This window comes from Eulemur rufifrons, chromosome 4, assembly GCF_041146395.1.
Source record: "Eulemur rufifrons isolate Redbay chromosome 4, OSU_ERuf_1, whole genome shotgun sequence".
Classification (NCBI taxonomy): Eukaryota; Metazoa; Chordata; class Mammalia; order Primates; family Lemuridae; genus Eulemur; species Eulemur rufifrons.
This window is the reverse complement of record NC_090986.1, coordinates 79,554,385-79,567,105: the sequence shown is the minus strand read 5'-3', so window position 1 is coordinate 79,567,105 and position 12,721 is coordinate 79,554,385. Positions and strand designations below refer to the sequence as shown.

Here is a 12,721-nt window from a genome sequence, read left to right as displayed (position 1 = left end):
GAGCATTCCAGTTTTCCTTTGTGATAAACAGAACCTTAGCACTGCATAATCCCGTACAGAGCCAGAGCATGTAGCTCCTCATTCTTAAGAGTTTAGACATTATTTTTTGCCTTTTTGAAGATTTTATGTTAAAATCTTTTTGGGGAAAAAGATAAGGTTTAAATACATTCATACAATGATTTGCATTGCAGAAACCACCTGTTTTTCCCAATTCTGTTGGGGAAAAAAAAATCTTACAACTTTCTGAGTACTAAGATTACTACTGCTTTCAATACGTTTTTCACCATGAACTTGATTCATTACAATTGTCATATAAAATATCACATTTACTTTGACCTTCTAAAGTACAAATAAATAAAACACAAATTAATAATAGTTAAGACTGTGTTTTGTCAATACCTCTTACGTGATGAGTGAGAAAGTGGGTTAAAAAGCCTATAATATTCTCATGCTACACTGTGTTCTCATACTAAAATTTCACAACACAACAAAGATAATAAATTCTAAATGTATGCCATCAGTATGGTGATGGCTGAGTTGAAATCACTGTAAAAAAATAAGAAAAATAATTTCAAAACACTTTTAATTTTTTTTTTAGAGCTATGGAACTTTTTTCAACCAAATTCTTGCAAAATGACAAAAACTGATGTGTTACGGTTAAAGCAGGGGTACGTTATAAAAGTACAGTCTGGAGCTTTGTATCTTTCTTCCCCATCCCAGCTACAAGGTAGCCTCTTGGAATTCTGATGGGCCACTGATATTACAGTTTGAAAAATGACTAAGCTAAAGGAATTCCAGCTCACAGGAAATTCTGGAAATGTACAATACAATAAAATGAAGATACACAATGCTCTTTGCTTTTAGAAGAAATTGTCAGAGTTCTGTTCTTCCTCCCTCCCTTCTATTAATACAATTACTCATGGAACAAGAACTACAACAGACCTAGAACACACTGGTAAAGAAATGTGTTACAGTCTAGAGGGGGTGGGGGCAACAGATAAATAAGTAAACAAACAAACAAACAAATAAAAAGAACCCCCTTATAATTACAGTTTGTAATGAGTGTTACTAAAGAAACAAACTGGGTGTGATCATAGAAGATAATGGAACTAAGTGATGAGGACACAAAAGACCTCTCTGGGGAAGAATTAATAAATGGAAGGGAAGGTCTGATAAAACTTACCAGAAAAGATGGGAATTCTTTTTTTCTTAAATTTTTGCTATACAAATTCCAAAAGTAAATGGACTACTAAAACATCTGTACCATTATCCACTCATAGCCAATCTTGTTTTATCTATACTAATACTTACTCCTCTCACTCTACCCTGGATTATTTTGAGGTAAATCCCAGATATCATATAATTTCACCTATAAATATTTCAGTGTGTATCTCTAAAATATAGGGTCTCTCTTCCCTGACCACAATGAAAATAAATTAGTAATCATTAACAATAAGTTATCTAGAAAAGCCTTACATATTTAAAAATTGAACAATATATTTCTAAATAACTCATGAATGAAATAAAAAAATCACAAAGAAAATTGAAAATATTTTGCATTAAATGATGATGAAAATACAGCATAACAAAATTTGTGGAATACAGGTCAAACACAGCTTAGAAAGAAACACATAGTTTTACTTATCGTAGAAAAGAATATTTTAAAAATCAATGACCTAAGGTTCTAACTTATGAAGACAAAGAAATGTAGGCCCAAAGTTCTCGAGAAGGAAAGAACTAATAAAAAGCAGAAATCAATAAAATAAACATAAATTATCAATATTAGCAATGAAAGTGGGATAGCACTACAGAACCTATAGATATGAAAAGATAATAATGAAATATGGAAAACCTTGTGCCAATAAATTCAATGACTTAGCTAGGAATTGAAGGGAACTTCCTAAATCTGTGAAATACCTATAGTGATCATCATATTGAATAGTGAAAGTGAAAACACCTCCCTCAAGATTGGGAATAAATCAAAGATGCTTGCTCTCACCACTATTCAACCTATGTAAAATACCCTGACCAGTAAAGCAAGGGAAGAAAAAGACACAAAATACATACATATGAAAAAAAGTAAAAGTATCCCTTTTCATAAACGACATAATTATTGTAGAAAATTCTAAGGAATCACCAAAAACCTACCAGTGAATTTAGAAATGCCTCAGCATATACACTACACTATCCGTCTCTCTCTCTCTCTATATATTTTAAATCGGCTGGGTGCAGTGGCTCACAAATACAATCCTTGCACTCTGGGAGGCTGAGGCAGAAGGATTGCTTGAGCCCATGAGTTTGAGGTTGCTGTGAGCTAGGCTGACACCATGGCACTCTAGCCCAGGCTGAAGAGTGAGACTCTGTTCTCTCCAAAAAAAAAAAGGCAAGAAAAAATAATAAAAATTCCATTTACAGTGCTAGAAAACATGAAGTACTTCATATTTCAAATTCATTCACGAAGAACAAATTTAACAAAAGTGTGCAAAACCTCCACACTGAAAACTGTGAAGCACTGTTCAAAGAAATTAAAGAAAAACCTTAAAAAATGAGAAGTATATCTTTCCATACGCTTAAAAATCTCAATACTATCACTCTTCAAATTGATCCAAGTTATAGTCCCAACAGGCATTTAAAGAAAAAAAGAAATTGACTAGCTGATTAAAAAATTTATATGATAATGGAAAGGACCTAAAATAGCCCGAACAATTCTGACAGAGAATAAAGCAGGTAGACTTACATGACCTGACTTCCAAGTCTTGCTGTAAAGGTAGAGTAATTTGGTATTAGCATAAGGCTAGACAGAGAGATCACTGGGACAGAATAGAGAGCCCAGCAATAGAATTACATAGTCATCTTTTTTTTTTACAAAGGTGTCAAAAGAATTCTATGGCAGAGTGTTTTCCAAAGATGATGCTACAATTGTATACTGATATGGGGGGGGGAAGACTCAAACTACATCATACCGCAAACAAAAATTAAGTGAATATGTCACAGACTAAGAATAAAAGGTAAAGCTAAAACTGTAAAGCTTCTGGAAGAAAACATTGGGAAATATTTTCAATCAGTGGGTATAAAGATTTCTTCAGCCAGAGACAGAAAACAATAGTCATAAAAGGAAAAATTAGTAAATTAGACTTCGTCAAAATTAAAAATTTCTGCTCATCTTAGATTGACGAACCATGATCAAGTAGATTAAAAGTAGGCTTTCATACTTCTGTGTTTAACTACATTTACAGTTATCAACATATTATAAAGATAAGCACGCCTGCTTCTCAATCGAGAGGAATTTTACTTTTTTAAAAACATATTTTCTTAAACAAGAGAAAAGCATATGAACAATAAGTACACAGCTCAATGAATTTTCACATATTAAACTCGTGTAACCAGACCCAAAGTAAGAGCAAGACACACAACATTACTGGCACCCTGAAAGCTCTCTGTTCCCTCCAAGGGTAATCACTACTGACTGCTAACATCACTGCCCATAGTTCACGGCTTCTAATTCTTTTAAACTGATTAGTATATATACAATAGATGTGGAAGAACTTAATGTACAGATACCTGGTCTCAAGATTCAAAAGTACAAGAAATTTATCAATTAAATGAAATACATCTTCCAGAATGGTATTCCTTTGGTTAATAATGTCCTCCATCTCACCCTCTTCTTCCCTCATGGAGGAATTCTTATATGTGCTCCAAAACCTGGAACTTTCCTTGATTCTCTACTCTACTTTAGATGTACATCCTTCTCCCATTCCCATATATTTTTATCACAGTACTGGACATGTAAGATCTGTGAGTCTCTTTCCTTAATAGAGTATAAATACTTGAGGCCAGAGACCCTGACTTGTCCTATGATTCTTTACTTTTACCTACTCTAATCCTTTTCAACATGGTACAACAATAAATGCCTGTTGGATGAAGACCCACTGGTACAGAATCTGCTAAACTTGCAAAATTATTTAAATTAATACTTCCAGGTCATAATAGCCTGCATCTATGGGTACATATAGGCGCTGAGTGCAATGAAAGCAAATATTATAATATATATCCAAGAATATTCTGATTAAAGACAGAAAAGACAATTTGGACCCATAGTTTTGCAACAGTAAAAAGTGAAGAAAAATCTCAAGGAAATAATGCTTAATTGAAATGTATAGATAATTATTAAGTAATGCATTAACATGAAGAATACTTCCCTTGGAATCAAAATGAGATTCTAACTACAATATGGAAAATTGCTTTCAAAATAAAAAGGCATAAATTTTTACATACTCAAATGAATAGATATATACAACCAATGAAAATCAAATAATATGATCTCATTTCAATTTGACATATCCTACCCTATTAAAATAGAAATATTAATATTATAAGGACTAACATACCACTTTCACTGCATTCAATGAAATAACAACTCGACCTTTAACTATTAGTGACATTTATTGGGAAAATAATTATATAAATAACTGATATTAACTTTATCTCAAATAAATGAATTTATACAGAAATTTTTGCTAGAACTACATGCTCTCTTTTCCTTAAAAAAGATGTTTTTCTACAGATAGTTGATATGAAAAATATTCATCAACTTCTAATTAATGTGACAAATACAATACAGAGACTTATATAGTTGACACACTCATGAGTCAGCTGATAAGACGATAAAAAGAACTTCACTTACTGCTATTTCTCTACATGCCGACATAGAGATCCCAGTTCCTTCTATTTGTTTTAAAGCATAGTCTTTATCATCCTTCCTGTAAAAACAAAGTTATTTTAATATATAGACAAATCTATATTTGTACACATTCTTAATAAATTAAATTACATTTACTACACATTGACACCTTCACACATAATCATATAATGTCACACAGAAAAAAACTTTTTAGATAACCTAGTCTAATCCCATTATTTGATAAGGGAAGTTAACTTGAATAAAAAGACTTGTCCAAGGCTGCACAGTTATTTGTGGAAGACAAAGATTCAGATATAGAGCTCCTGACTCCAAGCAATAGGTTCCTTTTGCTCTAATATGTGAATGTAACACATGCGCACATATCAAATAAAACTTGCTTTCTATTATAAAACCCATTCTGGTATTAGTAGGTCAAAAAAAGTTAAGAAATGAATGTATCCCTAAAGTACAAAATGGTTATAATTTAAAACATGTTATAGTCATCATAATCTGATAATGAATAACCTAGAATAGGTCATGTCCAAATACTTTCAAAGAGACTCACTCAACATTTACTTATTGATTTATTATTTATTGAGCACTTACTATATATCCAGAACTGTGCTAGGTTCTGGGAATACAACAAAATTCCTTCTTTTATGGAGTTGTCTATGTCTACTGGCCTAGACAGATTAACAAGTAACCCACCATAATACAATATGGTAAGTGCTATAATAGGTTAAGTGCAAACCACAGAGGTCATCCAAAGGTTACTATGTTAGATGACCCAAGCAAAGACTTCTCAGAGGAAATGTCATCTAACTGAAGCCTAAGAGCTGTTCTCAAACCTTTTGGATTAAGAACCCCTTTACTTTCTTGGAAATCACTGAGGACTCTGAAGAGCTTTTGTTTTTATATCTATGAATATTTACCACACAAGAATTTAAAAAATGGGATCTAAGTCGAGCAAAAAAAAAAGAAAAAAGAAAAAAAATTTTTTTAAAAAGGGAACTTTTTAAACCACAGAGTACAAAATCACATATCTACTAGCCACCACAGCAATGGTGTCATCACGCATTACATCACCTCTAAAAGAAATGCACTGTACATTCATTAGAGTAAGAATGAAAAAAAGCAAATAATGTCACAGTATTATTATTAATATGAAAATAGTTGACCTTGCAGACTCTCTGAAAGGATCTCAGAGACATCCAGGAGTCCCCAGATCACACTTTGAGAATTGCTCTGTTTGTATTTGTAAGTGTGTATCAGTTAAAAGGGAGAACACAGAGAGAAGGAATATGAGGTAAGAGAAAATAAAGCATTTTAGGGAGAACAGATACTGTACATAACTGGAGATGAGACTGGGGTAAAATTAGGAACCAGAATATGAAAGTCTTTTTACTCCAAGAACAAGAAGAAGGGCTTCTTTAAAGGTTTTTTAAACAAGGGAATATCAATTATATTTTATTTTGGGAATATATCTTTGGCTGCCTTGTGAATGCTTAGGGAAATTAAATACAGACAGCAGGCAGAAAGAACAGTTAAAATTAATTAGTATTAAAATTATTCAGTGAGAGATGATGGTGGCTACTGAAGAATGATGTTTACTACAGGGAGTAGACAGAGTTGCAGTAGAACCAACACAGCACTTTATGATTGACTATTGGAGGTAAGGAAGAAACAGTCAGAGATAATCATTTCTGCCTTGACCAACAGGTTAATGACAGCATTATTCAATGAAACAAGGTAGGAGGGAAAGATCTGGGAGAAGAGGAAGATAGTTCCATCATGTGTATGTTGGGTTTTAGGGACCTGTGAGACAGCTAAGTGGGTATGCCTGACGGCAAGCTGAATAAACACTAAAGATCAAGAGAGGGCTGAAGATACAGATTTACTGTAAATAACATAAACACAGTAATCGAATTCATAAAAGTAGATGCAATGGGACCAAAAGGATTGTCAAGAATAAGATTTTCAAAATGGGCAGAATAGTAAGTAATACCAAAACTGCAAAGAGGTCTAATAAGATAAGGATTGAAAAGCATCTACTGAATTTAACAATGACGCAGTCACCAGTGGACAGTGGAGTAGGCAAAAACAGTTGCAGGGATGTAGTGGCAGAGACTATATTGCAGAGGGCTCAGGAGTGAACGGAACAGAAGTGAACTGAGACAATGTGCATAGCTAATCCTTTGAAGGGGAGAAAACAAGCTAGTAGCTGGAGTAATACACAAGGTTAAAGAATTAATATTTTTTCAAGATGGGTGAGACTTGAGAACGTTAAATGCTGACAGAAAGAACCCAGAGCAAAGGAGCTCCTGATACAAGACAGAGAGGGAAGAGTCAAGAGAGCAAAAGACCCTGAAACACTGGAGAGAAATTAATTAGATCCAGGGCTAGAAAAAGAAATATCTATTCCATTTAATAGAAGAAAGAGGACAGAGAAAAGGATGGACACAGTTGGAAAGTAGTTGGTTCTGAGGCAAAAAGCTAGGGAGAGTTCCCATTTTGATGACTTTCATCTTTTTCTAAAACGCGAGATGAGGTTATATACTAAACAGAAGGGCTTGGAGATCTCAGTAGAGTGGAGGTTTGATTAAGCAAATTCATAACCTCTTACAAAATCAATTAAGTCCATTTACTACTTTATTAAATTATTAAAATTTAACATTGCTTTATCTTTGTTTTTATAACATGTTTTATATCAAATCCTTAGTCAAGAAAACAAATCCCACTAACATTATTTCTCTACAAAAAGATCTGTTGTATGACAATCAGCTTTATAACATACTTTCTATTAATAGTAAAGCACCATGCACCCTCATACGAGAAAGACATTAAGAATACGCAATGCTCAAGAAGTCTGAATGATTTCTGAAAGAAAGACTACTTTAAGTTCACAAAAATAAAACAAAAGTGGGATCAGAATAAGTCTATTAGACACTTTCCTGTGTATGGTTATTGATTTAACCAGATGATTAACCCAGCAGTACAATACATTCTGTTATATCTAGTGTGTGAGGATAATATCCTGGACTTGAGCCCTCCAAGGGGAAAGAGAGTGGTGGGAAAGGAAATAATTTAAACCAGACTTACCCATTCGCCTCCTTAGCACCTACACCACCTTCCTCTTATTTAAAAATGGCCAAGTTAATGTAGGACAATTTCTCCTCAATGAACTAAAAAAATTCTAATCTTAATAAGTCCTCTCCCTCATGCCAAGTAATTACATGTTTTTTACTTTATCATAAAACAACAGTACTATGTCATTTACACAGTACATTTACCTACCTATGCACACACTTTTAAGTAAAAGACAGCAAAGAAGATAAAGATTTGTTCCCTAGTTTCAGCAATGATCCAGTGGAAATAGATTAGATGAACGAATAATCATAAGTTGAGCATTCTTTATCTGAAATGCTTAGGGCTAGACGTGTTCAGATGTCTGATTTTTTGGGATACTGGAATATCTGCACATACATAATGAGGTGTTTTGGGGATGGGATCCAGGTGTAAACATGAAACTCATTTATGATTCATATACACCCTATATGCATAGCCTGAAGGTAATTTTATACAATAGTTTTAATAATTTTGTGCATGAAACAAAGTTTGTGTACACTAAACCATCAGAAAGCAAAAGTGTCACTATCTCAGCCATCCATGTGGACACTCTGTGGTTGTTCGGTGTCACCTCACCATGATTCCTGACTCTGAATTTATATGCTACCGATAAGTCATCATTTTCTTACACTTACTCACATACAAGTACTTAAGAGTAAAGAATATGACATACCATTAAAAGTGTGAAAAAATAATGTGTTCGGGGTAACCAAGCAGCACAGTAGCATCACCAGAATACCTGTTTTCCCTTGGGTTCTCTGAATAGACTGTGCTATATGCCTGAGTTTTGACTGTAACTCATCACATGAGGTCAGGTATGGAATTTTCCATTTGTGGCATCATGTTGGCACAACGGAAACTGAATTGTGAAAGAAACTGAATGAAAGAAAGCTCTAGAAAGTCTTTTTAAACCTAGATTCTTAAGGAGTTTGTCAGGAAGAGAGGCAGGCACTGGGGTGAGAAATCAGAAGTTACATGAGACACCCAGAAAGTGAAACGGCACATACAAAACTACAGAAGCTTGGAAAGGGTCCGTCATGCTCAGAAAATAGCAAAGAGTAGCAACAAGTAGTTTAATATTAAAACATGTCACAAAGAAAGGGCTACCAGTAGCAGCCCTGAGGCCAAATGAGATTTTAGAAATAGGCAAAAGTAAGATGGGAGAAGATCTTTCATGCTACCTGTCTCCAAAAAGGAGTGTATGTACCTCACTTTAAGGGGTATATAAAACAAATTTTGACTATGAGAAGAAAACATTACATTAAAAAAAAAAATAAAGTTGAGGGGAAGTGTGTCGTGTAAAAAGACCAAAAGGAAGAGGATGGAACCCTGAGAAACACTTGCCTTTAAGAGATGGGAGGAGTAAGATGAAAATATAAAACAGCTGCAATGGAGTGGTGAAAAAACAGAACAGAGCATGGTGGCTCATGCCTATAATCCCAGAACTTTTCAAGACCAAGGTGGGAGGACTGCTTGAGGCCAGAAGTTTGAGACCAGCTTGGGCAACATAGCGAGACTCTGTCTCCATATAAAAAAACAAAAAAAGTAGCTGGGCAATGTGGCATGCACCTGTGGTCCCAGTTACTAGGGAGGATCACTTGAGCCCAGGAGTTTGAGACTGCAGTGAGACAGGCCTCTGCACTCCAGCCTAGGTGACAAATCGAGATCTTCTCTCTTAAAAACAAACAAACAAAAACTCTGAGTAGTGTTTTCACTGCCTCCTAAAACCCTAGTGAAATTATGGTAAAGGGAATTCTTAAGACATAAACCCATAAGGATGAAAACTGAGACAGAACACAGCATAAACTTTGGAAACTACAAAGCAAATAGATAAAAAGTAGCTGATTTAAGAGGATTCAAGGAAACATAATCAGACACTGACAGCAAAGAAAGCCAAAAACCAATTAGACTTACAAAGCAAAGTCCTCCAAAGGCAAAGAATTAGGACTATGAGATAACTCTGGAAGTACAATCGGCTGGATGGAAGATAAAGTGGAGGAAATATCCTCGAACACAGAACAGTAAGACAAAGTGAGAGAAATGTGAAAGAATAACAGGAAAATTAGAGGAGCAGTCCACGAGATCCAAAACACAAATAATTAGGAGTTCCAGAAAGAACAGAGAAAAGAGGGGAAGGAAATTTATAGAGTAATTCAAGGAAACTGTGGGAAGGATATGATCTGCAAAACTGGAAGGGTCCACTGAGTTCCCATTACAAAGAGATGAAAATAGACCCATTCCAAGACACGGTATTTAGATATTTCAGAAAAGTGGAGACAAACAGTACACTTTACAAGCTTCCAGTGGGGATGGGCAATAGGTCACTTAAAAAAGACTGAGAATCAGGAGAGCTTTGGTCTTCTCAAAAGAGTTTTGGAAGCTAGAAGTCCTAGACTTCTAGACTTACATTGCATAAAATCATTGACTATTAATTATATTGTCAACAGATGTGGTCTGGAGTTTATGCTCTGTGTTGGAGTCTATTCTAGAGAATTACATTTTCAGCTATAATGATAGGAAAACATTCTGAACAGTTAGCTAGATCAAGGACCTTGCATCAGAATGTAAATCAGTGCACAGCTTCATGTAAATTAGTGCATGACTTCCTGGAAAAAGTCATGCCTTAAGGAAAACAAAACAGCTGAAATAATCACTATGCATAGTTATGTAGTAAAAATTGTGAATTACATAAAGGCTAACATGTTAAATTGAAGCTTTAATTATCTTAATTATGTGACAATTTGGAAAGAGACCATAAACAACTGTCACTGCATGCTGAGGTAAAATGGTTATAGGGAAAAAGTGTGTGAGAATGCAGGACTATGGAATAAAAATCTTAGTGATTGTGCAAGAAAATAAACCAGTTGGTCCCAGTGCTTTAGAGATGTGAACTGAACAGCCCAACTTGCTTTGGTGTGGTGGTATCTTTGGTATTTTCAATGAACATAGTATTTCCAATTAGGGAAAGAACATAAAAGTTCAAAAAAAGATGGCTCTTAAATATATATTCTTGGCCATTAGCCATATTTTAAACAATTTTTAATAAAATTTCATTATTTGAAACAATTAGAGGTCCTGACAATTATAGCTCTTGCTGCTGTGTCTTCAAATAGTGCCTAGAACTATTTCTTACCTTTGGACATCATGATTTAAGTTAATGATTACTGTATCATTAGAAATTCTTCTTGATTTAGGTCTCAAATTCAGAATAATAAAAAACTGATAAGATGTATTTTACACCTAAAATATCTTTGAATTCCTGGAATGGCCACCAGGTAACACAAAGATTTACTCCTTCACCTTAAAAAAGGAAGTATAATTGAAACAATTGGATTTGGTCAACATTTTTCAAATGTTATTTAATTCAAAGCTATTGTGAAAACTCTTGATTTTAAATTGATCTATTTGACAAATCAAAAGAGCAGTTTGGGCTCTATAAATTAGTTATATGCAAATAAAATATACTAATGAATATATATTCAATGGTTATATACTTTAAGTTGGGAAGAGGCTGACTCATGCTCAGATATTAATATTAATATTAAAAACTGGTACAATGACTGTTTCAAATTGATTTTTGTTTATAGGTTTCAACATCCTTGTCAATCATGGGCAATTATAGTACACTTGATGGTAGAAATCACGGGGCCATGTAGATTTGTCAAAGTTCTCACTGTTCATAATAATATGTTCTAATTCTCTGGGTAATCACTGAATCTTCAGAAATCAACTGTGAATTATACGTCAACAGATGATCCATTCTCATGCATTCTAATAACTCTGATTAAGGTGATAATTTTCCAGAGCTGTTCAATCTTATCACTGATGGAAACAACCATCTTCCCTTGCTAGCTATTTAATCAGCTCTATATGCTCTCAGATTAGGTGACTGGCTATTTTTGAAGTATCATTAGAGAAAGACTGCAATTGAAACACTCCATGGAAATGACTTTGCCAGATTCTGTTCTCAACTAATACAGCAGTAAAACTCCTTGGCTCCATAGCTCTCAATTATAGTACCACAAGACATCCTCAAATTACTGAAGGTCTGTCCCAGGCAGTGATCTCAATTTAAGGATTCTTAAGAATCTTCCAGAAGAAGATGATCTTAGAGAGAGATACATCATCTACCCAAGACCTTTAGATTCAGAGGCATGAAAGACATAGCTTCTACTCATGACTCATGGAACAAGATCTAGATGGCCAGAACCAAAGATTACCATGCTTTAATTTACATGCTCTTATTTTTTTTATATTCCAAGCTATTTTCTTTCCTCTCTGCTGGCTTAAACTTCTGAATAGTTAATAGACATATGTTACCTGTAAGAACAATACCCACGACTCCTAGTCATAATATTGCTCTGCAAGTCCCTAGTCACTCCCTGTACAAATCTATTATCAGGCTACAATTTGCTCATGATTTCACTGAAATATGCAATCAAACCAACGATTGTGGCCACTTTCTTTTCTAGCCACTCAACTTCTAAGCGACTCCTTAAACAGTAAACTAAAAATACTAAACAGGACAGACAGCCCCTATGATGTCACATCTAGGAAAGTCTCTGTCAACACCAAAACTACACTTGGGGATCTCAGCTCAGAAGTGGATTACAAACTCTGTTACTAGGTTATTGAGTATGAAATGTCCAATTTCTTTAAGTACTAAGTTTGACAGCTGGTATCTGACATTTCACTTCAACATTTCTTGTTTTATGTTTATCGTCAAGGTACACCCTCAGTCTTGCAAACACACATTTTGGCTTGTGATTATCTTTCACATTTTTTTTTTAGAGCAATTTTTGTGAAACCATGGATAAGTCAAGAATTTATTTATTTTCAAATATGAGTTCCGTCGGGGAATCAATACAGCACAGAAAGCTCGGAATAGCAATGAAGTGTTTGGGAAGGATGTGG

General features: G+C 34.4%; 1 protein-coding gene across 3 annotated transcripts in view; it reads right to left on the bottom strand.

Annotated features, from left to right (window-relative positions):
* The window catches only part of CDK8 (cyclin dependent kinase 8), a 107,403-nt gene that overhangs the window by 51,330 nt on the left and 43,352 nt on the right, over window positions 1-12,721 (bottom strand). For all 3 annotated transcript variants that reach the window (XM_069467435.1, XM_069467436.1, XM_069467437.1), the window contains exon 2: window positions 4,685-4,760. In XM_069467435.1, coding sequence (XP_069323536.1) covers window positions 4,685-4,760 — 76 coding nt within the window. The remainder of the gene's footprint in view (window positions 1-4,684; window positions 4,761-12,721) is intronic.